Source organism: Sylvia atricapilla, chromosome 20 (assembly GCF_009819655.1).
Source record: "Sylvia atricapilla isolate bSylAtr1 chromosome 20, bSylAtr1.pri, whole genome shotgun sequence".
NCBI classification, from domain to species: Eukaryota; Metazoa; Chordata; class Aves; order Passeriformes; family Sylviidae; genus Sylvia; species Sylvia atricapilla.
Window position 1 is genome coordinate 898,056 of NC_089159.1, and position 27,979 is coordinate 926,034.

The 27,979-nt window shown below is 54.7% G+C and overlaps 1 protein-coding gene across 3 annotated transcripts in view; it reads left to right on the forward strand.

Annotated features, from left to right (window-relative positions):
• The first annotated feature begins 1,121 nt into the window (after nucleotides 1-1,121).
• Nucleotides 1,122-27,979, forward strand: part of CALN1 (calneuron 1) — a 136,597-nt gene continuing 109,739 nt past the window's right edge. The window contains exons 1-2 of one of the 3 annotated variants that reach the window (XM_066333112.1): nucleotides 1,122-1,177; nucleotides 15,211-15,409. In XM_066333112.1, the coding sequence (XP_066189209.1) occupies nucleotides 15,284-15,409 (126 nt within the window). In that variant the 5' untranslated portion in view covers nucleotides 1,122-1,177; nucleotides 15,211-15,283. Of the gene's footprint in view, nucleotides 1,178-15,210; nucleotides 15,410-23,289; nucleotides 23,481-24,250; nucleotides 25,038-27,979 lie in introns of those variants that run through there. The other 2 variants (XM_066333113.1, XM_066333114.1) reach the window with 2 other exon arrangements.

Consider the following 27,979-nt stretch of genomic DNA (forward strand, 5'->3'; position numbering starts at 1 on the left):
TTTTCTTAATCCTATGGGAAAAACTCTGCCTCACTTTCATCTCCCAGGGCAGAGGGCTTGGGGAGGGAATCCCGTGAACTCAGCACGGCCCAAAGTCCACAGGACTGCGGGGCTGAACAGCACAGTTAGGAAAATGGAGTTTTTTCTCCTCGCCAAAGGTGTTTGCCATGAAGGAGGGAGAGCCGAGACAGGAAACTTGGAAGTGAGCAGGGAGAGCGGAGCCGTGGGTCGGAGAATGAGCGTCTGAGCAGCAGCACCTGCAGGGATCAGGGGGGTTGTGGGCAGCAAAACACTCTGCCGTGAGCAGTGAAGGAGTGAAACTTGGAGAGGAGGAGAGCCTGGAGAAAAAGGTGCCCGGACAGAGGGAAATCACGGCACGGCTCCGTGCTGGGCTCGCAGGGCACGGGGCTGCGCAGGCAGAGGGACGCTGGGCACCCCAGGCCTTTGAGGTTACTGCTTTTCTCTGCTTTCCTCAGCACTTCCCACCCCTTGGTAGTGCTTTAGCCATCTGTGACTTCGGTGACATTAGGAAGGAGCTTGTCCCCTGTGATCGAGAGGTGGGATAATGGCTCCATTGTTCCCAGCTCCAAGGGAAGAAAATTATCTGGCAAGGAAACCTGAAAGTGCCTAGAAGTTAAAAAGCCCTGTTCCCATGGTCTGAGCGGGGCTGCATGCATGCTCTTCTCGGGTGAGGCCCCTGGAACCTGTTCCTTCCATCCTGCAGAGCAGGAGATCATGGAGCAGGGTTTGCAAACCACCAAAAAATACAAGCAGCACGCTGAAAGATGAACAAAATGTGCATCTTTTTTCAGCAAAGCAGCTCAAGCACACGGAGCGTGTGGAGTAATTATTTATAGTGCCATCAGCAGAAATAATAGAATGAAATGAAGGGCTGAAAAGTTTTGCTGACTCTCAGGGAATGCGTCCTGGCACGGACGGATCATTCCCGGGCCCAGCTCTTCGTATCTCCAGCACTCCCCAGAGCAGCCTGGAGACACAGCAGAGCCTGGGACCCAGAGACAGCGGCTGGGAGCTGATCCCGGCGGGAGGATGGAGCTTCTGTGGCAGCTCCCACCTCCTCCCTGAACCTCCTGTCTGCCCGAGGCTGGATGTGTGTCCCGCTGGATGCCTGAGCAGGGAAGGAGCAGCGCTGCGAGGGGAAGGACTAGGTGCCCAGGTTTGGCTTTTCCATTTCATTCTGGGAACGCTGAGATTAAGAAGGAGGGTGAGGGGATGTTTTTGAGATCAGCAATTAGTGTGATGGGGTGTTTTGTGCTCTGTAATTAAGCTCAGAGGGCTGGGTTTCAGTCACTCCTGAAGCCAGGCGTTGGAAGGATTGGCAGGCACGGACAGGGAATTGCTCACCTGGAATCCAGCACTCCCACTGAAGGTGACCTGCCCTGGGTCACCTTTTCTAAAGGGAGATAACCGAGTTTGAATGCCCCTTTGTGGGGATGAAAAGGCCTCTTTGGCTCTCTGCCCTCTTTTTCTTCCCCCGGGAATGGTGAGTAGTGCCGAGCTTGTCCCTCTCCATCCGGGCAGGTGTCGGAGGTGGCCGCTGAGGCTGGTGCAGGTGGGAAGGGTCAATTTGAGCCCTGACTGAGCAGCAGGCCTTGAGCAAGTGTTGCAGAGTCCCCAGCATTCCCAGGAATGCTCTGTGGGATAGGTTCTGAGCAGCCCCAGAGCCCTCTCCTTCCCCAGGCTCCCTTACAGCACCACCAGGGACCATTCCCAGGTGGACACAAAGAGCTGGGTTTAAAGATCCCACCAAACCATTTGCTCCATCCTGCCCTGCCTGTCCATCTCCAACCAGCTGAGATTTTCCTACTCCAAACTAGAGCTGAATTTCTGAGGAAGAGGCAGAAAAATAATTCTATTTTTATTGTAGGCAATAACCTTTGCTGCTTCCTTGACTCTGTAGAGTGGAAAGAGCCCGGGCACACGAGGCAGAGCTCTCATTTCTGCTTTCCCTCTGCCAGTCACCTTTAAACAAAAGGAACCCAGCAGGGTGTCTGGAGCAGGAAGGGACCAATATGGATCTGACGGAGATAAAACCTAAATTTACTACTTCGAGCTGCTAGAATCTAATAGATTCTTCTATTTAGAGCAAGGGATGTTTGTCAAGCCCATTCTCCATCTCTGGCAGGATATTGCAGTTGGAATTAGTCTGATAAATTAAAAGCAGTCTACAGAAGTCTGAAATGGTAAAAACGCAGCGTATGAATGAAATGGCATGGTTATTGAGGGAAGTGTGCGAGGGACAGACACCAGCGTGGTGTGTGGGGCTGGAGGGGGGCAGAGTCACGGCCAGGGGATGGCAGGATCCAGACATGGACCTGCAGGGACAGATCATCCTGATCACAGTCATCTGCTGTGGTCATCTGGGTGGCCTATCAGAGTTCATCCACCTCATGCTGTGCTCTTGTCTTCTTTGATGTTTTTACCCTTCTTTTCCCCCTCCTTCGGGACATGTTTTAGCCTTTTGAACAGGAGCCACTCTCAGTGCATCATTTTAAGCCCCCACTTGAATGGAAGGAGATGAGAGGCTGCCCAGGCAATGCCAACCTTGTGTTCCATGGTCACCCAGAGACTGAAATCACCCATGCCAGAAATCGATGTCTCCTGGAAGCTGGCATTTAAATGGAGTTAAACCAAATAGTGTCAGGAGCCCTGAGGATCCTTGAGAGCAGATTTTCAAGAAAGTCCTGTACAGATGTTGCCCAGTTTGGTGCAGGTTTCACCCTTCAAATCCTCTTGTGCTCAGAACTGACTGACTCTGGGTCTCTCCTGGCTCCAGCCAAAGCCTGGACTCCAGTTTGAGCCCAAGTGCTCTGGGAGCCTCAGGCACTGTTTCAAAGCGGATTAATAAACCCTCAGGAGCTGCTGATGCTTCACTGGAGTTGGCAGGAGGCCCCTGCTGATTTTGGAAAGGTTTCTCCTGAAGGCTCCACTGCAGGAGCAAAGGCAAGAAGGGGCTGGCACCCCCAGAGCTGCAAATGAAACAGGAACCTGTTCAGAGTGTGGTTTTATTTTTGCTGCCTCATAAATCCACTGTGGCAAAGCCGCCTATGGAGCTGGGAAGGGATTAACTCGGGAAGAGTAAAGGTCTCCCAGGGGTTAAGCACAAGAAAGCTGCTGGTTCTTAAGAACAAGGAGCTGCTGCTGTGGAGGAGTCACCTGGCCTAGCTGCCCTGGGGATGTTTGTGGCTTGTAATGATCTGACAACCCTGACACCTCAGCTGGCTCCAGGCCTGGGGCTGTGCAGGAGGAGACAGCAGGAGATTGTCACAGAATCCCAGAACCCCAGGCTGGGCCAGGCTGGAAGGGAGCACAGAGGGTCACTGGTGTCACCTCCCTGCTCAGGCAGGGCCATCCCAGAGCACAGGGCACAGGACTGTGTCCAGAGGGCTCTGGAATATCCCCGCTGAGGAGGCTCCAGCCCCTCCCTGGGCAGCCTGTTGAGGGCTGGGCACTGCCCAGGGCAGAAGTTGTGCCTCCTGTGCAGGGGGAATTGCTGGGCTCAGTCCCTGCCCGTTGCTCTGGTGCCACTGCTGGGCCCTGGAGCGGAGCCTGGGCCCTGCTCTGCCCGTCCCTGCACACAGGGACACCCAGGGCTGAGGGCCCCTCTCAGCTGGGGCTCCTCTCCAGGCTGGACAGCCCCAGCTCCCTCAGCCTTTCCTGGCCATGGAGATGCTCCAGTCCCTCCTCATCCTCACAGCCCCTGGGCTGGCCCCGCTCCAGGAGCTCCTGTCCCTGCTGTGCAGCCCAGAGGTGCCCAGAGATGTCCCCAGGCTGAGAAGAGGGACAGGATCACTCCCTGACCCTCTGGCAAAGTGTCAGCATGGGCAGGGCTCGATTGCTGATGGCAGCTCCTGGGGTGGGCAAAGTTCCTCTGTCCTGGTGATGGACACGGCGGTGTTATGACGTGTGACTGTCACATGTGTCAGCTGCTGTCAGGTGGAGCTGTGACAGTGCCAAGCAGCTTCTGTTGCGTGGCACCATCCCTTGGCACCTCAGTCCATGCAGAGCTGTGTTGGTTTGATAAGTTCCTCTCAATGAGTTCACATGAAAAATCCCATTTTCTGGAACAAAAGGTGCCCGATCCCAGAGCTGTTGTAATGCAAATAACACCAGTGGGATTAATCCCAACCCATCCTGGCCTCAAAGAAAAACCCAGAGAAAAGCCTGATGGGGCAGGACCCCGTTCAGCTGCACCCTGGCACAGCAGGAGCCCCACTGCACCCACCCCACCGAGCCCGCAGCTGCTCCAGGCTCCTGATGAATACTCAGTGGGAAAGGAGATCCAGGCAGTGTGGAATATCCACAGAAACAAGCCAGAGGAGTGGATGGAGTCTCTTCTCCATTAGGTTGTACCATGGATTGAAGGTGCAGATTTTATCCTGTGACCTGCTCTCTTTGGGGTATTTGAAAAATATCCTGATCCTTTCTGGAATGGAAGCTGTAAAAGGGGCTTTTTCTGGGATATGGGAAGGAGCTGGATCTGTGGAAAATGCTGTCCCTGCTCTTTCCAGCAGAGCTGAACCGTGTGAGTGGTCGGGTGATGAGGTGATTAGGACTTAATTCCTGTTCTGGCACAAAAGGCAAAGGCGCTCCCCCCGGGCTCTCATTTAATGCTTGAGGAAAGCATTGCAGCTCCAGAGAGGCCGGGAGCAGCCAGAGGCATCCGGAAACCTTGGATAGCCCTGCTGATCCCTTTGGGAACACTGATCCTCTTTGGGCCCCGTGCCAGCCCCAAAACCCAGCAGAGCTTGTTCTGGGTCAGAGCTGGGCTCCCAGGCTGCTCCAGGCTCGGGTGCCAGGTGTCAAACCACTGATGGGGATAGTGAAGGTGGCAGAGCAGGGCATGGAATGAGATGGGCTTCTCCAGCCTAAACCAGGCTGGGATCCCATGAGAAGCCCTGGCAATGTTATGATGACAGTCCAGAGGTGTTGGCTGGATGAGAGGAGCTGCTGTGTCCATGTACATCCATGGACAGGTGGGACAGGAGCTCTGGGGGCACAGGAGGGACCTTGATCCCAGGCACTGGGCCCGTGGACATGGCTGTGCTGCTCCTCTCACCTCTGCCAGCCTGGACCCCCAAAGGCCAGAGGGATGGCTTTGGACTGACAGTCTGGCTTTACGGAGAGGGAAGTGGTGACCATGGGAGCTGCAGGCAGAAGGTGCAGCAAGGGAAGGAGAGGGGGAGGCTGGAGAGGTTCCCTGGGCTTCCCCAGAGATTCCAGAGAAGCTCTGCAGTGGGGTTGTATGGAAACAGGAGGTTACCCACGGCCCCGTCCTTGTCCTAAGGACTGTCCCCTGTGGGCACCCCATTTGTGTGCTCTCCCGTGCCTCTGGAGAGAAAACACCACGCTAAGGTTTGCTTATAAAGCTCAGTGGCAGGGTGGGACAGAGAGCTGTGAGGGGAGGACAGAGGTGGCACTCCTGGTGCTGAGCTCCAGCCCAGGCAGGGCTGCAGAGAAGTGCTGGGGTGGGGAGGACCCTTTGCACGGGTGTTTTACAGCACAATAGGCTCTGGTCCGACAGTCAGAGCCCACCGCTCCCTCTGTGACCTGCCACGGTTCCTTCCCTCCTCACTCCCTGCCACCCCTCAGACCACTGCCCGAGGCAAGCTCATGAAAGTTCCTTAAAGCTATTTATTTTTGGTGAAGCCATGCCTGAGAACCCTTAAAGGGTTTGAAAGAACAGATTAGCTGAGTTTAAGAGTGTGAATTACGAAGAGACCCTGCTCTGTGCAAGGCACAGGGTCACCTGTGATGATTCACTGGCCTTTTTCTTGACCATTAGTTGAACACTTTATGTTCAAACTGTGATCCACATAAAATTCCTGGAACATGTCTTGCAGCTCTCAGTGTCCAGCAGCTCCAGGAGGAAATATTTGCTTCTCTGGCAGTAAGAAAAAAGCCACAGAGACTCAGAGCATTGTTACGGTAGCTCCATCCTTGGGACTCTTTCTCTAGCGAGGACCAATTCCCCTCTCACCTCATCTCCTGGAGAAGGGCAAGTGCAGCCCATCCCCCCTCCAATTTCCCAGCTCCTCTCAACCCCTGCTGAAAACTTCCTGAACTGAGGGCTGTCTGTCACTCTCAATGCATTGTTTTATTCCTCTTTTGAGCACTTGATGTTTTCCAGGAAAAAAATCAGCAACATAATTGGGCACTATTTGCAAAAACACTTCCTCTGCCTTTTTCTTTTTTTGAAACTATTTCTTGGTAATTTTCTTGGATACCTCTTGGGTCTGGTGATGTGAAAAACAGCAAGTATTTGTTCTCTATTGCCTTTGCTCCATGATGCTGAGGATGTGATAAAACCCTGGTTTAATAAGTGTCTGCTACATTCCTTTCAAGCATCTCTTTGCCAGACTGAAGAGCCCTGACGTGTCAATCCATTTCTGTGCACAGTTCACTCTCTGTCTCTGTCCAAGCTCCTTTCCCTGCTCTGACTCTTCCTGCTCCTGTTATCTCCCTTCCCGAGGGCTCTGAGCAGGGATTTATTCACCCTGCAGGTGCACAACAGAGCCAGTCAACAGCTCAGTTCCACTTGGTTCTGTTTCTCTGACAGAAATCTCTCCCGTTGGGTTTTCCCGTGGCTCTTTCCAAAGCAGCCTCCACACCCCCGGTGACTCCTTCCTGGCCAGCAATGCTGAGTCCAGAGCTCAGCATTTGGTAGGGAGACCGTGGGGTCTTTTCTCCTGAGCAGGATTTGGCACTGAAATTCAGCTCTTTAGACCTCAGACGCTGGACTTTGTACGATTTTTGTGCAGCTGTTGCACCAGTTCAGGGTTCATTATTGTGGTTGACTCTGTGCCATTAACAAAAGTTGTCATTGCACTGACACACCTCCAGTCCCGAGGTAATTTCCCAATAACTGATTGGGTCTATTTTACAGGGCTCTCTGGGCCTGCAGTGGGAAGTTGTTTCCATTATGAAAACTGACTGTTCATCTTTGTTTCTGCCTCCTTTTCCCATCTCTTCCAGAAGGAAAAGGAATGCAAACAATTCCCTCACCCTTTCAGCCTCATTTCAGTCTCTCCTGAGCTGTGCTGGGTGCTCACCATCAGCCACAACCCTGCCAGAATTCCTACCCTCGTGCTTCTGACCAGGTTTTGGTGTCACCTCTTCAGCGAGTTGTTGTTCAGACCCCTTTTTGGCCGACCCCTCTGCTCCTGTCCGTGCAGTCTGTCACACCCGGGGATCTCTTTCCACCCTGGAGACACTTGGAGCAGTGCCTTTTAACTCTCCTGCTCTGCTGGGTTGCTGCACAGCCGTTTTTCCTTTTACCTCTGGTTGGTTTGGCAGTCTGTGATTATTCCAGGTTTGCAACAGAGAGTTTAAAGCAGTTATTTTAATCTTTTAACTTCTCCCTTTTTTATTTCTATTCAAGCAGCTTCTCAATTTTAATGTGTTATGTAATTTTTTAATTATATAACAATCAGTATATTGTGTGTTTGTACATTTATACCTTTTTATAATTGATATAAAATTTATGTATTTATATCTGCAGTCATAGGAGCAATTCTGACACCTTGGATTGCTCCTGGCCATCTCAGAGCCAGTTTGTTTTCTGCTTCCAGGGTTGATGCTTTTACATCTAATAGTTCTTGTTCCCCATCACCACCAAGGCCACCACTAACCCATGTCCCCAAGTGCCACATCCCCACCTCCTTTGCAGGAAAAAAGTTCTCCAGTATCCACCCTGAGGCTCCCCTGGCCCAGCCTGAGGCCGTTCCCTCTCCTCCTGTCCCTGTTCCCTGGAGCACAGCCCGACCCCCCCGGCTGTCCCCTCCTGTCAGGGAGTTGTGCAGAGCCACAAGGTCCCCCCTGAGCCTCCTTTTCTCCAGGCTGAGCCCCTTTCCAGCTCCCTCAGCTGCTCCTGGAGCTCCAGCCCCTTCCCCAGCTTCATTCCCTTCCCTGGACACACTCCAGCCCCTCAAAGTCTTTCCTGGAGTGAAGGGCTCAGGACTGACCCCAGGATTTGAATTTTGGCCCACCAATATTGAATAAAGTAATAATTAACCACCACTACTTGTTCATTGATGGCAATTTCAAACCCCTTTCATTTTGAAGTCACTCCTGCATTGCAGTGACAGTGGTCAAATTAGAGGTGGCAGGACTATTCAAGCTGGCCTAAATTAAGTAATAATTGAAATGTTTGAAGGAAAATGAGAATGGTTGTCGGGGTCAGCCTTAAATATGTTTTGCTAGCAGCTTGCAGAAGAATTCTGATGAAAATTGCAGTGGTGTATGAGGAATGATTGGATTTTATTTCCAAGTAAATAAGTAGAACAGGAGAGAAAGGGAGGGACACACAAGAGCACAGTTAATAAGATGTATAATCAAATTAAAACTTTTGCGCAGTGATATTGCATGAGGTAAAGCTGCAGATTTTAAATACAGAATAGTTTTTGTTTACCCAAACCCCAGAATGTCTGAAAGCACACTGGACTTATTTATACGTCCCTTGCTTTATGGAGTATTTATTTAATTTGGGGAAATGAGGCCCCTTTTGATAAGTAATAACTCAAAGTGCTGCTGAAAAACAACAGCAGTAGAGAAAAAGTTATTTTAGTGATCTCAAGAGCTGCCAGCCAAGTTCTGTTTTAGAAAAACATGTAAATTCAAGTGCAGTGACTTCAGTCAATGGCACAGAGCACACACTGAGGTGAAGAGACTCTGTCCATTTTTCTTACAAATCCTTATATTTGCTTTCCTGAGCCAGGGAAACCAGTTCCTGATTTCCACAGTAGCACCAAGTGCTTTGTGCTGTAACAGCCCTGGATCATTTAAATCCCCTGGCCCTTAGTGCTTTGGGCTGGGGACAGGGTGGGCATTGGGCACAGGTCAGACCTGATGGGCTTGAAGTTCTGTCCAACCTCAGAGATTCCATAACTGGGATTCTGTACCACAGGGCCACTTTCAGAGGAGCACTCTGAGATTCCAGGATAGCTGACACAAGGTTTTAGGTATTCCACATCTGGATCCCAGTGCTTCCTGTGTTTCCAAAGGCTGGGATTGAGCCTTGGAGCTGTCAGAGCCCTGGGGGCAGTGACCCTGTCCTGGGGCCACCAGGGAAGGATTGTCTCGCTCTGCTCTGGGCTGGGCCAGCCTCGTCTCAAATACCATGTGAAGTTTGGGGCACCGCAATGCTGGAAACTCATTAATGCATCAGGAAAGCCATGAATCCGTTAGGAAGCATCCAGAGGAGGCCATGAAGAAGATGAAGGGCCTTGAGGGGAAAAGGAGCAGCTGAGGGCACTTGGAGTGCTCAGCTAGAGCAGAGCAGACTGATCCCAGTTCCAGCTTCCTCATGATGGGAGGAGGAGCAGCAGGCACTGATCTCTGCTCTGTGTGACAGGGACAGCACCAGGGCAGGGCTGGAGCTGGGCCAGGGCAGGCTCAGGCTGGACATCAGGGAACATTCCTTCCCCAGAGGGTGCTGGCACTGCCCAGGGAATGGGCACAGCCTGAGGCTGCCACAGCTCCAGGAGCTCCCAGGGATGCCCAGGGTGGGATTGTTGGGTGTCTGTTCAGGGCCAGGAGCTGGATTGATGATCCCTGTGGTCCTTCCCACTCGGGCTATTCCACGATTCTGTGAGGCCCCGAGTGTCCTGCCCTGGTCCCACCGTGCCCATGGAGCCCCTGGAGCCCAGTCCCTGTGCTCCCACCCCGTCTCCTGGCTGCACCTCCACTGCAGCTTTGTTTGCATCTGCTCCAGGCTGAGTTTTTAGGTGGAGCTTGGATCGAATTTCCCCCTTTTCCCCTGAGCATCAGCAGCACTCAGCTCTGCTCACAGAGCTCAGAGCCTGCAGGACCCCTTGGGGAGGACACCCCCTGCGCTGGGGCCACCCTTGGGCCCTGCTTTGGTCATTCCCACATGGAGCAGAGCCTCCCCTGCCCTTCCCTGAGCCCACATTCCAGCTTGGAACCTCTCGTGCAGGGTCAGTGCCACCATGAGGAGTGGCGGCGTGGGTTGGGGTGAGTTTGGGATCTCCAGGAGCTGGTGCTGCAGCCAGGAGCAGGACGGAGGTGGGATGGGAGACCTCCTTGGCCGGCCGGGCACCTCTGTGCCCTCCAAGTGCTGCTGGAGCCCTGCTGGAGCCCGAAGCCTGCTTTGCTCCTCCCCTGCTGCCAGAGGCTGCAGCTCTGAGTCAGAGCAGCTCTTGGCCATTGCACACTGCTTTCCCTGGCACTCCAGCCCGGCCATCCTCACAAACACCTGCTGGAGCCTGGCTCAGAGCCAGACCGGCCGAGTTTAGACCTAAACCCTATTTCTCTTTGGTTCTTTTGCTCGTTCTTCATCCTGGCTGGGGCTTTGAGGACAGGAGCCTCTTACTCTCTTGCTCTGCACAAACTGCTGCTTCCACCTTCACAGCAGAAGCATTTCCAGGGAATTTGCTGCAGCACACGGCAATTATGTGACGGAACTTGGGTGAAAGGGAGCAGGAAAAATTTGCAAGTTCTGCCAACAAAATCTCATTCATTTTTGTTGTTGTTTTTTTCTTCCCCATACCTTGGCAAGATTCTTTCCTGTTTTTCTTTCATTCCGTGGCAAACGCGCAATAGGAACAGGAGGTCAATCACTCGGAATTGTCAATTCATAATTTTTCTGACGTTGCCAGTTGCTTTTTCTAAAGATGTTGAGCAGTGTGTGAAGCCTTTGTGGGGTAACAGACATAATTAGATGGTTTCTAAATTTCCAAGAGCTTTTAGGTACTCAGCACACTCCTTCCCTAATATCCTATGGCTCTGTATTTGTGCTAAAAAGCTGAATTGTTTAAGTTGCAGTTCAATTGTAATTGTTTAAGTCAAATTGACCCCAAGAACGGCCACCCTGCAGATCTTGGGAACAGGATATGACAGCGAAAAATATCAGCTGTAATGGAAGATTCTGTGAAAGAATCCCAGGATGTCAAAAATAGTATTTTTGTCCAAATCCTTTCAGCAAAGCTTAGAGGATCAGCCCAGGTACAGGAGAAGGAATAAGAAATGATTATTAGAGATCCAGGAGGTCAGATAAGCATGGCTTGGTGAACAGGGAAAATATGCCTGTAAAAAATGAGTGAACTTTCAGCTGGGTGGAGATGAAAAAGGTAGCTATAGGGAGGGCAAAAAGAAAATTTGAGTCAAACTCTGCTGAAGTTGGCAGCTCTTTTCCTCTCCCAAAATAATCCCTTCTAGTCTGGGTCAGGAAGTGGTTTGGGATCAGCTGAAGCAGTTTGGATTTGGTGATCTCAGATTTAGAGGAATTGTTCACTTAATTTGTTTTAAGCAGGTCATTTTAGATTGCATGGGAAGCTCTCCAGTGGGGAGAGTGGAGAGCTGAGCCCATCCCTGGGCTGGGGACAACCAAGGGTGTGGAGATTCCTGGATAAACCCCAGCCCAGCTCCAGGTCCTGCCCATGCTCCCCTTCCCAGCTCTTCCAGGCACAATCTGTGTCCCGTGGTTCTTGACCACATGGGAATGGCAGTTTGCAGTCCCAAGGCTCAGCTTTGGTGCAGCAGAGAGGCAGAAGTTGGGATGTGCCGCCTAAAGGCAGCCCCCTGCTCCTCTGGAAAGAAAGACTCGAGCCAAGGCTTTTCCTTCACACTGGAGTCACCTCCGGCTCCCAGCCTGTCTTTGGGGGTTCCCTCATGTTCTCCTGCTGCTTTCTGGCTTGTCAGGAGGAGCTGTGGCGTGAGGGAGCCCTGAGCCCCAGCCAGCCTCACTACCTGCTCCCAGCCCCTTCTCCAGAGGTGAAGTCTGGAGCAGCTGCTCATTTTCATTTAAGCTGTGGGGTTTGGGCTATTAATAAGCCTGGAAAATAACCACATGTTCCCTGAATTATGTAACAGATGTTAAATTCCCTGAGATGAAGAGGTGTCAGCCTGATGGAAGAAGTGATGTGAGGACCTTTCTTTTTACTTGGAGTTGGGTTTCTCCTCTTCTGAGCAGAATTTATTATCTGCCAGCGGAGAGAAAAGAAAGCAGTGTCACCCCCGGTTTGGACCCAGCCCCACCTCTGCTCTGTGTTTGTGCTCCTCCTGCCTCTCCCCAGCAGCACGTTTTGGGACAAGTGTCACCCGAGTGGCACGGAGGGATGTGCCGGGACGAGCGCGGCTCCGTGAGTCCCCATCGGCGCTGGCTCCGTCCTTCCCTTGGCACGGAGAGCCAGGAGAGGGGAGCCAGGGCCAGGAGCTGGCAGGGCTGGGCCAGCGAGGGGGCTGGGAGGAAAAGGCCTGCCCAAGTCACCCTTTAGTCACACAGTGGCCACCGAGGGGTTCACAGCCTCACTGGGGGGCTGTGAGATGAGCCAGAGGTGAGGACAGAGGAGGTGCCTTAGAGGGTTAAAAAGCCTTTCATTCAGTCCTCTCCTTGGTAATTTTTATTTTTAGGGTTGCTGTTCCTGATCTTCCTCTCTCCCAGAGTGAGCACTCCTGGGGAAAGGTCCTCAGCAGTTCAGGGTGGTGTTTACCCACGATGGAGCTCTTCCTAAAACCCCTGCTGTGTCACCTGGCAGAAAGACTGAGGGCACACCTTGAGGATGAGACACCTCCAGTCCCGTGTCCAGTTCTGGGCTGCTCCAGAGAAGACCCCGAGGGGCTGGAGCATGTCCAGAGAAGGGAACGGAGCTGGGGAAGGGGCTGGAGCCCCAGGGGCAGCTGAGGGAGCTGGAAAGGGGCTCAGCCTGGAGAAAAGGAGGCTCAGGGGGAACCTTGTGGCTCTGCACAACTCCCTGACAGGAGGGGACAGCCGGGGGGGGTCGGGCTGTGCTCCAGGGAACAGGGACAGGAGGAGAGGGAACGGCCTCAGACTGGGCCAGGGGAGCCTCAGGGTGGACACCAGGAGGAATTTCTCTATGGAAAGGAGGGTCAGGCCTTGGTGGGGCTGCCCAGGGAGGTTTGGAGTGCCCATCCCTGGAGGTGCCCAAGGAAAGGCTGGTGGTGGCACTCAGCTCTGGGCTGGGGACAAGGTGGGGATGGGACACAGCTTGGGCTTATCCTGGAGATCTTTTCCAAACTCAGTGATCCTGGGACTGGAAGATGGAGGGGAGCTGTCAGCAGCTGCGTGAGCAGTCCCTTGATAGCTGTGTCTGGATGGGTAATGAACCCGGGGCCCAGGGGTGCCACATCCTCTGTGGGTGGAGGTAACAGTGAGACAGAGATCAGAAATCGGGGTGCCTGCTCTCTGGAGGAGCCGCTGGCTGCTCCCTCCCAGGGGTGACTCTGCTCAGACGTTCATTTCTGATCTGCTCCAGCATCTCCTGTTTCTCAGCCGCTGGCAGGGCGGTAGGGCACAGCCAGCACCACCACAGCCCTGCTCCTCTCGGGAGCGCTCGGGAACGCGGCTCAGGGACACGGGGACAGGTCCCGCCGCAGCTGTGGCCGTGTTCCGCCACCACCACCCTTAATGCCACCGCAGGGAAGGGCCCTCCTGGATTCCTCCCTCTTTTTTCACATCCTGCACGAGGCAGGGACAGAAATGAAGGGAGTGCTTTCCTGCTAAGTGTGGAATTCAGTAGGATTTAGGATGTGCAGGGAATCTCCCGAGCATAGATACCTAATCTGGACAGGCTGTCACAAGGCTGGATCCCCCAGGCAAAAACCTGATTGTCGGCCACTCGGCAATAAAAAAAACCAAACATGTGGGGGGCAGGGGACTGGATTTTGGGTGGTTTCCCCATTTCTGCCCAGTTCCCCTTCCCTTGTCCTTCAGGAGCAGTTGACAGCCGTGCACTCGGTGGTATTCACTGCTCACCACTGATTAATGGGCTGCTAATGGCATTGCTTATTTCATTATCCAATCTCCAAGATCAGTCATTATCTAGGGAAAAGGAAAGTCCATTTCTTACTGGCATTAAGTGGTTGGCTGGCAGGGTAAAGTGCAAGGTTCACATTTAAGAAGAGGAGCAAGAAGAAAATTTCTTTTCAGGAAGAGAATTTCCACTGAAAATCACCTACAAGTTTGTATTACCCACAGAGTGGAGCTCAGATATCAGAGGAGGTGTTGTAAATCACAGAGATAAAAGAGGTATCCCAAAACATAAGGACTGTATCAAGAAGGTGTCTGTCCTCACAGGGCTGGGATAACAGTGCTGGTAGCAATAATAATTATTATAATTAATAATTAGAATCAATAACACTACACCTTGGAGGTCTGGGTCAGAGCTCGGGTGCTTTGAGGTGTTGTGCAATTGCAGGCAAAGAAATTGCTGCTTCCAATTCTCTTCGCACAGAAAGGGAGAGCGAGGCCAGCTGGCGAGTGACAGATGGGCAGGGGACAGCAGGGAGGGGACAGCAGGGAGGGGACAGCCGGGGCGCGGCCCGGTGGCAGGAAGGAGAACGACGGGCACACACGGGGCACCGGGGCCAGCAAAGGGCAAGGAATAAACAGTCTGTTAGATCACGGTGAGAGTCTGGCTGAAGGCTCAGAGATTCGTGGAATATCCTGAGTGGCCAGGACCTGCAAGTGGAAATCCAGCTCCCGGCCCTGCACCGGACAGTCCCTAAACCACAGCCGTGAGCAGTGTTCAAATGCTCAGTGCCACACGGGTCATGTCCCCAAGGCGTGGGGCAGGGGGCAGCCACCAGGGGCCCTGGCACGGCCCCGCCGAGAGGCCTCCGTGGGACGGGCAGGAGCTCGGTGACACGGCACAGCGGGGTGGTCAGGCTCGGAGGGTTGTGTGTCACCACTGGAGAGGTGACACTCGCTGAGGGGACACGCTGGGGACCCTGCAGGGACAGCTGGCAGTGAAAGGAGCACGGGCGGGGGCGGCGCCTCCCCTTGTCCCTGTCACAGAGCGGGGCCCGCAGGGACACGGGCAGGCGTCCCGGGCTGGCAGCGGGCTCCTGGCCGGGCACCTCACGGACACCCGTGCGGATGCGTGCAGGAGCCTTTCCAGCATGTGCCCAGGAGTGCCTGTGGAAGCTGCGTGTGAGCCCTCGCAGCCGCGGGCCCTCCCCGTGCTCGGGGCCAGCACACGGCTGGTGCCCGGGGGAGCGGGGCCGCGTCCCAGAGCGCTCCGTTCCCGGGGCATTGCGCGTTCCCCGCCAGCCCCGCTTTTATTTGGGAACCGAACATCTGTTCCAGATGTGGCCGCTCGGTGCCGCATTGTTGTCCCGCTCCCCGGCATGAATTATTGAGAGCCGGGCTTTAAATAAATGATAAAGGCTCGCCGTGCGTGCGCTGAAGTTTGTGTCGCTCCTCGCCCGCAGAGTCGCGCTCCGGGCTCGCCCGGCCCCATGATGAGCTGGCCCAGCGGCCGGGCCCCGCACAGCCGCCTGCCTGATGGGGCTGATCCAGGAGCCGGCGGAGGGGCGGCCCAAGCATGAAGGTGGCCGCGGGGATGAGTCTCCCGGCGAGAAGGAGGAGCCGCCGCAGCGGAGCAGGCAACCGGAGTTCCCCTCCTGGCAAGTGCATTTCTCCTCCCCGATCCCTTCCCGGGCGCGGACGGACGGACGGTCCCCGGGGTGGGCGTGGGGACACCGCGTGGGGACACCGCGGGGGGACACCGCGGGGGGACACCGCGGGCGCGGGGGAGGTGGCGGAGCGGGGGAACCTCGCCCCAGGGCCGCTGCCCGCGGACAAACCCTCAGCATCTCCCGTGAGCGCAGAGGGACACGGGGCTGGAGCCGAAGGTGGGTCCAAACCCCTCCTTTCCTGCTGCCTCGTGCCTGGGAAGTCCGAGTGGAATTTTGGAAGCCTGGTAGCCTTGGAAATTGATTTTTTTTATTATTATTACTTTTCTTTCTTCACCATTTTGAAAAATGGCTTGACTCACAGTTGCATGAGGCTGTGGGGACTCACAGCAGACCATCTGTTTCAGCTGTTAACAGTCATTAATTCTTTCGTATTTTTTGCTACTTTCGAGACACTTTGGGGGGAAAAAAATATGTTCTGGATGGCATTGAAGGAGTTCAAAGTCACTAACATATTTTTCTCAGAGAAACAATGTGCCATGAATGCAGTTGTTCTAAAAGAAATATGTTTTCATTGGCTTTCTAAATGGGGAATTTGTCTCCTGTGGCCATGCAGGAGGACACGGTGTTTATCTCCTTTTCACCATGTATTTGGCTCATACCTGCATTGCAATCCATGGATTGAGCAGGGTTTTTCTGGGTTGAATCTATTGCAGAAAGGCTTTCATTAAAAAAAAAAAAAAAATACAGTGAGATTTTTCTCTTAAGCCACTGCATTTCTGGGCCCAAGCACTCAGTGATTCACTCAGCCAGATTGTCTCCAGTCCTGCTCAGGCTCTGGAAAACGCCTCCCTCCTGGGACAGGTGCCTCCAGCTGATGGCTCGGGTGGTGATGGAGAGCTGGGGCATCTGGCCCAGTAAATAATGGAATAAACCCAGCCTGTTGTCACTGCTCCCCCAGCCTGGGCACACCGACCCTCGTGCCTTGTGTTCCCTGAGCCAGCTCCTCCAGAGGGGCTGTTCCTGAGGCCCTGGCCAGGGAATGCAGCTCTCCTGTGCCTCAGCCGAGGTGTGCTCCCCACCCTCCACCAGTGCCTCCAGCCAGGGCCTGGGATGCCCTTCTGGGGTCCACCCCAAAGCCCCCCTGGAGGTTTCCTGTGCTTCATAGAAAGTTTTAGATGCAACAAAAACCCATCATTAAGTTTAGGAGTGTCAGGACAAAGGGCAATGGGTTTAACAGCCAGAGGGCAGGGCTGGATGGGAGATTGGGCAGGAATTGCTCCCTGGGAGGGTGGGCAGTGCCCAAGGGCAGGCTGGACACTGGGGCTGGGAACAGCCTGGGACAGTGGGAGGTGTCCCTGCCATGGCAGAGGTGACACTGGATGGGATTTAAGGTCCTTCTAACTCAACCCATTCCAGGATTCTCTGATTCCATGATTTAAGGAAACGGAAAGAGGAGGTGCAGTACCTTGGGAACACGAGGTTGGGAGGTGGCTGCAGCTCCTCCAGAGGAGTCCTTTGTGCCACCACGAGGCCCTGGGCTGGGATGGCAGAGCAGAGAGCTCCGTGCTCAGGGCTGAGCAGCTTTGGTCCTGTGTCTGTGTCAGGAGGTAAAACACGGCCAGAGCTGCTCCTGGGGCTGCTGCTGTGGAATGCAGAGCAGAACGGCCCTGCCCTGCTGGTGACACCTGGGAGGTGACAGCCAGGAGCGTGGAGCACTTCCAGCCATCCATCAGGACTGCGGCTCTCAGCAGAATTACAAATGTGGCCTGGAAAGGATCCCTGGAGCTGCTCAAGGAGCCCTGCCCGGGGCTGGCTGGGGGAGCAGGTCCTGGCACTGCCTCTGGGGCCGTGCTGAGGCTGAACCCAGTTTGTGGCACCGAGGGACAAGTAGGGACAGGGGGTGGCATGGGATGGCAAACCCCAAATACCTCCATGGGGCAAAGCAGAGTCTGTGGGATGTGCCCTGAGAGCTCAGCTCAGGTCTGGATGATCCCACATCCCAGGGATGGACTGGGGCCACCTCCTGATCTTTTCCAGGACACCCCTGGGTCTCTCCTCTCCTTCCTGAGCAGGGGCTGTGCCCTGAGTGCTGGAGGACAGCCAGGCCGTGCTCGCCAGAAGGTGCAGGAATTCACATCTGGAGCCTTGGAGACGTTTGGGGCCAGTGTGGTTTTCATTTGAGGCCTTTCCGTTCTCCACTGACTTAATTAAATTAAAAAAAAAGCAAAAAAAGCAGGCAGGATTGGGTGCTTTTTTCCTTTTTTTTTTTTTTTTCTGATCAGATGCCTGACTCGGAGTGCTATAGAGCAAATTTTCATTTTAAAATTTCTTTTCATTTTAAAGTTCCCCACAAGAATTTGCTGCAAACCGAAATGAGGAGGTGTCAGACTTCACAAACAAGCCCAACCCCAAACCTATTCATTAACTCAAAAAACATCTTCTGTATTGTCAGTTTTCTGGGGGAAAAAATCAACTTCTTCTTTTTCAAATAAAAACATTTCTTAAAAAAAAAAAAAAACAAAACAAAACAAACAAAAAAAAAAAAACCAACACAAAACCCAAAAAAACCCCCCCAAAAAAAACCCCAAAAAACAAAAACAAAAAACCAAAAAAACTAGCCTGAATTAAGCAGAAATGCACCAAAATGATTTGCTGCAGTGGAGAGAAATGGGGCTTGGCTCTTGGCTGAGGGCTGCTCTCCCCCTTTGCCCTTCCTGCTGCCAGCCTGTGCCATGGGACAGAGAATTTCTGGGCCATGGATGGAGATTTGCAGGTTTCATAAGGATGATTTGGGATCTTGGGGCCAACATTTGTTAGTTTTCCTTGCATCCATCCATCTCCTCCTCCCTCCAGGAGCTCAGAGCTCGGTGCCCCCTGAGAGACCTCACAGGGCACAGCCTGAATATCCCTGCCTGCTCCAGCTCAGTGAGGAAAGGGAAGGAGAGCTCTCCCCAGCAGGAAATTTGCCCATTAACACCCCAGACACCAAAGTCTCAATGGAGCTCTTCCCTCAGAACCAGCTCAGATGCCTCTCCCTGATGGGAAGTCTAAAAATAAGCATATTCTCCACAAACAGCTTAAAGATGTTGAAAATGAAAAGCAACAAAGGCTGGAGAATGGATGAGTCACTAAATTACAGGGCTATCTTTCGAAGAGCAAAACAAAACACAGCGTCCCCCAGCCCTGGCTGCTGAGATTCATTGTGGGTTTGGGGCTGGGCTGGGGCTCTTTGCCCTGTGCTGGCACTCGGCTGAGTCCTGTGGGCTCTGAAGGGTGAAACCTTATCCAGTTCTGCTCCACTCTGTGCCAGAGCTGCTCTGACTAACGAGAGGAAAGCCAGCCTGCCCAGCAGCATGAACACGAGGTGCTGTTCTCTCCCACGTGGGCATTGCTGGGAGTTTTTTTGGGATAACCCCCCTCACACAAGCTCCCGGGATGAGGAGCCTTCCTGCAAGGGCTGGAAGTGAAAATTCCTGTCCACAGAATGTTCCCTGGCCCCAAGAAAGCCCCAAGTGTTTGGAGTCTCAGCTGGGAGAAGATCTCTGTGGGTGTCACTGCATGTCTGTACCTTTAGCTGGGTGAGATAACAAAGGCACTCTCACTTTGGGATTTTCCCCTCCCTCAAGGTCTTCTTTCAATGAGCTCCACCAGGGTGGACTCTGTTGCAAAGCTGCAGCTTTTTTAGCATTTGCAGATGAGCTTGAATCAAAATGCTGGCATTTGAGGCAGCAGGAAAGGCGCTGGCCTGGTGCCAAACCTGTGCCTACATCTGATGTTTGCAGCCAGCCCCAGGCTCTGGGAGAGGCTGGAATGAGCCCTTGGATCCCAGCAGATGGTGGGGCTGGAGGTGCCAGCCCTGCTGCTGGGCTGTGGGGTGCCCTCCTCGGGGCCTCCAGGGCTGCAGGGTGTCCCTTTCTGCCCAGGATGAATCCCAGGATGGTCTGGGTTGGAAGGGATCTCCAGCCCCACCCCTGCCATGGGAATACCTTCCACTCTCCCAGGCTGCTCCAAGCCCCCTCCAGCCTGGCCTTGGGCACTGCCAGGGCTGAGACAGCCACAGCTGCTCTGTGTCAGGGCCTCCCCACCTCTCATCACCCCCAGCACCCTCATCCATCCTTTTGGTGGCTGCAGGTGGGGACAAAGGCTGGCAGCCTGGCCCGTGTCCCCAGCCCGCTGCGGCACCGCTGGCTCACCCCCGGCCCAAAGAACCCTTTGGTCCCTCAATCCATAGCCTGAGCTGGCAGCTCCAATAAAAGCTGTGCCCAAGGACCATCAATCCTGGAGCAGAGCTTGCCCAGCAGTGATTTAATCTCAATATTCCCTTCTGAAATGTGCTAATTAAACTCCAGGAGAAAGCATCGAGTGCAGAAGCGAGGTGGAGGAAAAAGACAACTAAAAGTTTCTCCTGGAATAATTAAGCACCATTAAAACATGAAAATCCAGGCTAGGGAGCAATTGTACTTGTTCCACCAAGTGTTTCATCAGAAATAAAGGGGTGGAATGAAGCAATACCGAAAATGTGGGCTGTGAGTTGGAAAACCTCTCCCACTCGTGGGAGCCATCAGGCTGGGAAAGGCTCCTGAGCCCTGGGGAGGGGGCAGTGGGTGTTGCCAGGACATCCCAAAGTGGAGCGGGCAGAGCCCCTTCCCAGCACAGTGGGGAAGGAAGGATTGCAGACCTCCCCCCTCCAAGGGCCTGCCCAGTTTTCTGGGGTTTTCATTCCTGAGGGTCATCCCTAACAGAGCAAAGCTCTTTAATCCCATCAAGGACTTTCTTCTCTGAGGGACCTCGACGTTTGGCCCCCCCAGGCCTCACATTTGGCTAAGAGGGATCTTTTGGAGCCACAGCCTGGCTCGCCCTGCCTGTGCCCTTGGACACCCAATTGTTGCTGCTGGATCTGCAGTGCTCTCACCCCACTCTGGGCTCCAGACCCCAAACCAAGACCCAGCCCCAGTGGTTTTGCTGGGCAGGCCAGCACGAGGTGGGAAGGAGCCTGCCTGCAGTGCACAGCTCGATGGTGAATTACAGCCAGTGCTGATGGCTCGTTGTTGGAGTGACAGCCCTGCTGGCAGCGCCAACCCGGACAGCGGCCCCAGGCAGGGCTGACAGCAGCCTGCCCTGCTGCCGTCATTCACCGTGTCACAGGAGCATTTTATTGTCTCTGGCTCTATCATTTCCAGGAGTGTATTCCAAACATCAGCCCAGGGCTGGTTCCTGAGGAAGCCCCATCCTTCTGGAGAGCTCCATCCCAGCTCACCCCCTCAGCCCCAGGAGATGCTGCCCAGGACACCTGAAAACCAGAGGGTTTGGAGTGATCAGCTTTGTACTTTAACTAAGAAAAAAGGGAGAAGAGCCATGGGCTGCTCTTATTCATGTGGACACAATCTGGAGATATTCTGGATCTATTTAGGGATTAATGAGGACTTGGTTTTTCACGATTTTTAATAATAAATATATTGGCCTAATGGATTTTCCAGCTACTGTTTTCAGCCATGAAGGCTGGAACCTTTTTGGTTAATGTTTTCCAGAGCTGAAGGAAAGGAAATTAGCTAAAGGCAGGGAATAACCTTCCCAAATGAGGAGATTTGCCCCCATTGACTCACATAGGCAGCGCAGACGGAGATGAGGGAGCTGCAGGTGAGAATTTTCTCATGGATCAAGGAGAAAAATAGCAATTAAAAGTGAAAGGATGAGGAGATTCCTCTGCATCTCATTCTGATGGAACAACATTTTGTGCCATCACTCAGCTTCCACCGCTGGTGCTGAGGGCCTTGCTCCTGGGGCAGGGATTATCTTCTCACTGAATACAGGAATGTCAATAACTTCATAAAAATGGTAAAACTGCAGGATGTAGCCCAGCCCTGATGCTTTATAAGGGACTTGGAGCATGGCTGAATTCCTGAATCTTTGTGCAGGCAATGTCCAGGCAGTGGGAGAGGGGCAGTGGGATGCAGAAATCTCCCCCTGGGGCAGGACAGCTGAGCTGGTGGAGCAAAAAGAGTTGAATGTCCATGGGGTTTATATGGGGTTTATCTGCACAGAGAGCAGAGAGAGCCAGAATCCCTCTGGCCCCCAGGTCCTGAGCTGCAGATCATGTTCCCTCTGATCCCAGGAAAATCCCGGCGTGGGGAACACGGTGACCCACAAGGCTGAAGGGAAGGAGACAGGAAGGATTTGATATCAGAAAAGTACAAGGGAGACAAGATGTGAATTAAACACCTTTGAGCCCTAAAATCCACACTCTGCAGGCTTTGTTTGATGCGCACACGGCTGTGGGAGTGTTGCTGGAGATGACAGGTGTCTCTCCAGGCTGTTTTCCAGATCCTATTGAGGCAGTTTGAGCTGTGTTGGGCTCCCATCAGAGCCTCTCCTGCAGTCAGCTGCTGTCACCAGCACAACATCTCTGCTTGCTTTCGGCCCAAATTGGTTTCAGTCAAACTTCCCCTGCTGAAAGCGTCCTGGCCCAGCTGTCCCCGAGGGGTCAGGGGCTGTGCTGGTGCCAGGCAGTGATCCAAGGACTCTGCCTCAGGAGCATTCCAACAGGGAGCCGGGGAGCCAAGCAAGCTCCACCGAGTGCTGCGAGCAGCTGAAGGTGACTGCAGCAGGGAAAGGGGCGACATTGGCCGGGAGAAGGGCACTCCTGCAGGCAGTTCTTCCTTCCCTGGGCAGAAATCCAGGGCCCCTGGATCAGTGGTGTAGATCTCCCTGCTCTCCCCTGCTTTCTCCAGCAGCCGGTGGGGTCAGGCAGGCCGGGGGCCCTGGCTGCAGGGAAAGGCACAGTTTGTGCCCACAGAGCACAGGACACACCTGCAGATGTGGATTCTTCTCCATCGCTGCTGGCCAAGAAGTCCAATCCCATTCTGGCCAAGATCAGCAATGGTGTGGCCAAGCAGGACCAGGGCAGTGAGGGCAGTGATTGTCCCCTCTGCTGGCACTGCTGGGGCACCTCCGATCCCGGGGGCAATTTTGGGCCTCTCACAAGGAAGACCCTGAGGAGCTGGAGCCTGTCCAGGGAAGGGAACAGAGCTGGGAAGGGGCTGGAGCCCCAGGAGCAGCTGAGGGAGCTGGAAAGGGGCTCAGCCTGGAGAAAAGGAGGCTCAGGGGGGACCTTGTGGCTCTGCACAACTCCCTGACAGGAGGGGACAGCCGGGGGGGTCGGGCTGTGCTCCAGGGAACAGGGACAGGAGGAGAGGGAACGGCCTCGGGCTGGGCCAGGGGAGCCTCAGGGTGGATATTGGGGAAATTTTTCTATGGAAAGGGTGGTGAGGACCTGGAAGGCGCTGCCCAGGGAGGTGGTGGAGTCCCCATCCCTGGAGGGATGGCCGTGGCACTTGGGGACAGGGTCAGCGGTGGGCTTGGCAGTGCCGGGGCACTGGCTGGACTTGATCCTGGAGGTCTTTCCCAACCAACGATTCCGTGCTTCTAAAAAAGGAACCGGCGGCTTAACCCCCCTCCGTGCCAAAAGGAGACCTGGAGATACAAGTTCCTGAGGGGCTCAGCCCCACAGGAGCGGGTCCCTCCCGGCGCCGGATTTCTCGGGGCTGTGCCCTTGCCGGGGACCGGGCCGGGGGCCGGAGCCGCTCCCTGCGCGCAGCATCCCCGGCTGGGCTGGAGGACGGGGAGGAGGGGGCGGCCGGCGGCGAGGCACGGCGAGGAAGGGGTTAGCGGGGGCCGCGGCGCAGGGCTGGCGGCGGAGGGTGGTCCCTGGCCGGGCCGGGGGAGCGCGGCGCGGCGCGGCGGGGCTCGGGCTGCGCTCGGGGCTGCGGGGGCCATGGGGCGCTGAGCCGGGGCTGCCGCGCCGCGCCGCTCTCCTCCTCCTCCTCCTCCAGCATCGCTTCCTTTCAGTCCGGTTCTTCGCTTGTTCGATTTGATTTCATCCCTTCGCTTGGTATTTTATATTATTTTTTTTCTCTCTCTCTCCGCCATCCCCACCGCCCAGATCTCTCTGTGCCTCCTCCCTCCATCCTCCTTTGAATAACTCGTCTGCGAGCGATCTGGAGGGGCTGGGGGGGAGGACAGTGGAGCCCAGCAAACCTGTGGCGGAGGAGCCGGCTGGTGGAGAGGTGAGTGAGGAGGTGGCGAAGGACGGGGAGCTCGGGCTGCCTCCTGGCCGGGCTGGGACGGAGGGGAGGGCTCGGAGGGAGCCGGCTGCGCGAAGGCAGCGCCCTCCCCTCCCCGGCTCGGGGGCACCGCGGCTCCACAGGGAACCTGTTGGGGCTCCAGCCAGCGCTGCCAGCCGGGCCGGCGGCCGAGCGAGCCCCGCGGGGGGACCCGCGGTGGCCGTGGGGGTGCGCGGGGGGCTCGCTCGGGATGCTCATCGCCTCCCCTCGGAACCCAGCCCCGCGCCGTGCGGCGGATCCGCGGCCCCTCGCCGGCGCTGCGCGGCTGTGGGCGCTCACACGCGTGTTTGTGGAGTTGCCATGGAGCGGCACAACAGCACTTCGGCTGCCCAGAAAACCTTTTTTATTCGTTTCCTGGCCCCCTGCTCGTCCGTAGCGGGTGATGTAATGAGGGCTCGGTGTCTATGCGGTGTCCTGCTCTCGGGGAGTTGGACACGGATGGAGATCCCAGATCCCGGAGCAGAGGGAGCATCCGCCATCTGTTTGAATGGATGGGTCCTAATGAATCTGTCAAACCCAACAAACGCGCTTGACGGAGGAATTTGGCCCCGAACACCTCCTGATGCCGCTGCCGGCAACCGAAATGCTCCCGAGCAGAGTCGTGCCCGTCCCCCCGCTGCCTGCTCGGAGCCGTGCTGAGCCCAGCCCCGGCTGATTTCAGCTGATTCAATCACCAGGTTCAACACCTGATTTGCAGCGTTCGCTTCCCCCCTGGAGCAGCCCCAGGGCTGCAGTGGGGAGGGCTCAGCTGCCGGGTCCTGCCGGAGCCGTTCCGCGGTTACTCAGCAGCTCCTCAGACCTTTCCCACCCACCAAGTTTTGCTGTTTTCCATGGAGCAGCTGCCTCCCCCTTAGCGCCGAGCTGCGCTGGTCCGCGGGCGCCTGGCGAGCTGGGTCCCCTCGCGGTGGCTTTGGGAGTGTTGGAAGTCCTCGGGATACGGATGGGCTGCGCCGGGAGATGAGAGCGGGACGGGCGCTGCGGTGGGAGCGGCTCCCCGGGCTCTGGGTACCGGAGGAGAGGTGTGTGATCCTGGGTGGCTCCAAGGGCTCGCTGGACTACAGGAGGAGCTTCCCGCAGCCTGGGAAATGGAATTCGCCCGTTGTTGAGCCGTAGAATAGCTGCACAAGGCCGGCACTGGCACAGGACTGGAGCGCCCAGGGTGCTGGCATCACGTAGGCAGCTGCCACCGAAATGACACACTTGATTGAAGGCCAAAAGAACCCAATACGTAACTGCTGTGATTAAGCTCCATATGATGCCTCAGAGCAAGTAAAAACCCCTCCTTCATCTCATCTTGCTTGTAACGAGACAGCCGTTGCAGGGATCTCATTTGGGTCATGTTGTGGCTTTTGGGGGATTTTGGGGGGGTAGTTTTGGGTCCGTTTTTTTTTGCTTCTGGCTGCACACACCCATGACCTGCAGCAATCCGCACCCCCGCGATGCCCCCTGAGAGCCTGGGGCTGTAGGTGTGCTGCTAGCTGAGAATACAAATCCGAGCAGGTAAGAGCTCCCAGTGCCATTTCTTTACCAGGGAATTTTCCAGCTGGCTCCTTGTGGGTCTCTGCATGCTCCCTTCCCCCCGGAATGCATGTGTGGGACTCAGTTCCCGGGAAGGGTTGGACAGGGAAGCTTCATCCTTTCAGTTTGGGGAGTGTCGGCGGATGCTCGGCCGTTCCCTCAGAGGATGTGCTGTAGCCAAATCCTCTCTGCACTGCACCTGTGGATAAAGGCTCTGCCCGGAGGGGTCTGCAGGGCTCGGGACAGAAGCCCACCGGGAAGTGGGGACTGCAGGCAGGTGCTGCTCGGGGGACAGCTCCCGGGGGGTGGCAGGGCTCTGTCCTGCAGGAGCTGCCTTCTGGTCCTCGATTCCTCGGGAGTGTGCAGAGCTCGGCTGGTTCTTTCGGCCTTCCCTTAAGTTCTCGGTGGGGCAGGGCTTGGTCCTGGGAACAGAAGGATTTCAGCAGGAACAAAAGCACTTCGAGAGCAGCTCTATGCCTTTGAGCCCCAGGGCAGAACTTGGCTTGCAAAGAGGAAAAAAAAAAACAAAACAAAACAAAAAAAAAAAAACCCAAACCAAATCAGAACAAAAGGCACAAAGAGTAATTTAACTCAAATCTCTTTCCTTGCCTGCCTCGGCCGTGTGGGGAGCGGGGCTGAGCTTCCTTTTCCCCGCTCCCCCTCCTTGGCTTCGTTTTCACTCAGGTTCTGTCCAGTCGCCTTGGGCTGGAGGGTCCTGCTGATGCAGCCCACCCCTTCCACACCACGGCAGGTCTGTAACTAGAGGTGGATTTAGGAACAGCATTTTTGTGCTGCTTGTTCTGGCTTTCCTGCCCCAGCCCAGGTGCATTTCCATGGCTGGTCCCGTGTGGTTCCCTCCGCCTCCAGGAACGCTGCTGCCCCTCTAAGTTCAAAGCAATGCAACTTTCTCGTCGTATTTCTCTTGAAATGTTCTAATTTCTAAGCAAAATCATGGCTTGACCCATGCAGTGATGGTGCTGTGCATGTTTTGTCTTCCAGAGTTGTGGTAAACTGAGCAAAATGCACATTGAGAAACTCCTTGGACTACAAATACCCTCCACCATCACTTTAGATTTGTGCTGATAGAGCTTTTATTGATTCGGGATGAAATATGGCAGGCAATCTATAAGGAGATGCAAATTCAAACAGGCAGAGCCTTTTCAGAAAATTCTGGGAGTGTCAGAAGGGTCTGAGAGCATTCATTGTAGCCAGGTGCCTTCCTGAGGTGAACTGAGAGGGTTTTTTAATGTTGTGTAAAAAGACCAAATCAGTTTTATTCCATTCATACAGTCCCCAGCTAATGATGTACTGGGAATTGATCATATTGAGGAGCTTTGCAAGGCTGAGGAGGCATTAATTGTGTTTTTTAACGTGTGAATGTGGTTAGTATTAAAAGTGTGCGGCAGAAACTCAAGTAAAATCTGGGTATTATGCAATAGTTCTTGGGCTATCATGAAAAGAGGGCAATAGAACCAAACTGGTTTATAGGTCTGCTTTTAATTAACTGTAGCCTCCTTCGATAAAAGCACTAACATGTGAAAATGGTTCTCAGAATAAAGACATTAAGCAGTGGTAATAAAAGCCACAGTCTGAATTTAGTCTGTTGAACCTGGAGTCCATGGGCAGGACCTGAAAAATGTAAAGAAATTCAGTGTGTCCTTCTAAAAGTGCCCTCTCATTCCTTGAACTTAACATCAGCTTGTGGAAGCTTGCTGGGCATCCTTGCATTTGCATTTTTACAGCAGGAGAAAAGCAAACCTGAAATATCTGTGCTGAATTCTGTCCTTAGGTCTGTCCCTCAAACATCTGCACTGGTGCCCTCGGGTCTGCCCTGGCTGGGGATTCCAGGCCCCTTTTTGGACCTGGACCTTTCCTGGACCTCCCTTTCCATTTCACCTGGCTGGAGGGGCTGGATCTGTGCTGTTCTGTGCCTCAGCCATTCCCTGTTGTGCTGGCATCTGTGCAGGTTTGGTGGCTGTCCCTGGGGTGGGGACAGTGCACAGTGGGATGACAGGGCACCCATTGGGTTCATCTTTGAACCCCAGCAGTGAGTGATGCCTGGGAGAGCTCTGGGGAGGTGCTGCTTTGGGGCTCTCTGGTCCATCTCTTTTCCTCACCCTCCTGTATTTCCATGCCTTTGCGTGAAGTTCTTCCCTGCAGCAGGGGTTTGGATACTCAGGATTGCAGGAAGGGTAAAATGGAGCTGCTTTGCCCTTGAGCAGGGCCTGGGCAGTGGGGTTTGCCTGTGGTGGCTGGGTGTCCTGCTGTGGCTGGCACAGGTGCCATCACGTGCAGACACACAGGTGACAGCAGGGAGAATGTCTGTGTGCATCTCATTTCCTTGGGATCTCTTTCTGCTGCCTGCTGGAATGTTAAACCAGACCGTGAGGCAGCCCGAGGAGCCGGAATCTGCTCTGTGGCGGGAAGGGCTCCGCTGATGTCCTGCACAAATCCAGCGTGGCTCCATCCCTTCCCAGCCTCAGTTCCGGGGCTTTCCCCCTGTGACTGCCCGGGGCCTGTTCCCGAGGCTCAGGAGCCGCAGGCTGCCGGTGCCCAGGGAGGCTGCAGACACCTCCTGTCTCGGAGGGCTCCTGCCAGGCCCCCGGCAAATCCAGGAGGAAAACCCTGCCCAGGTGAGCCCTGCTGGTGCTCCCAGCCTCTCCCAGTGCAGGGAACTGCTGGTCCAGGGACGCTGTGACCCCGAGGGAGGTGTCCCATGGGCCGAGCTGGAACTCCTGCGTGTGTTTGTGCTGCTAATTAGCAAATGACCCCAAGGGTTTGAGGACGTGTCTAAAGGCTCCCAAGGATGTCACAGTAAAGTGTTCCTTGGGATCTATTTATCCATTCAGCCGCAGAGACTCTGCTCTGACCCCTTTTAAAAGCAGCACTCGAGGAGGAATGGCCTCTCTCCTTTCCCCCTGAAC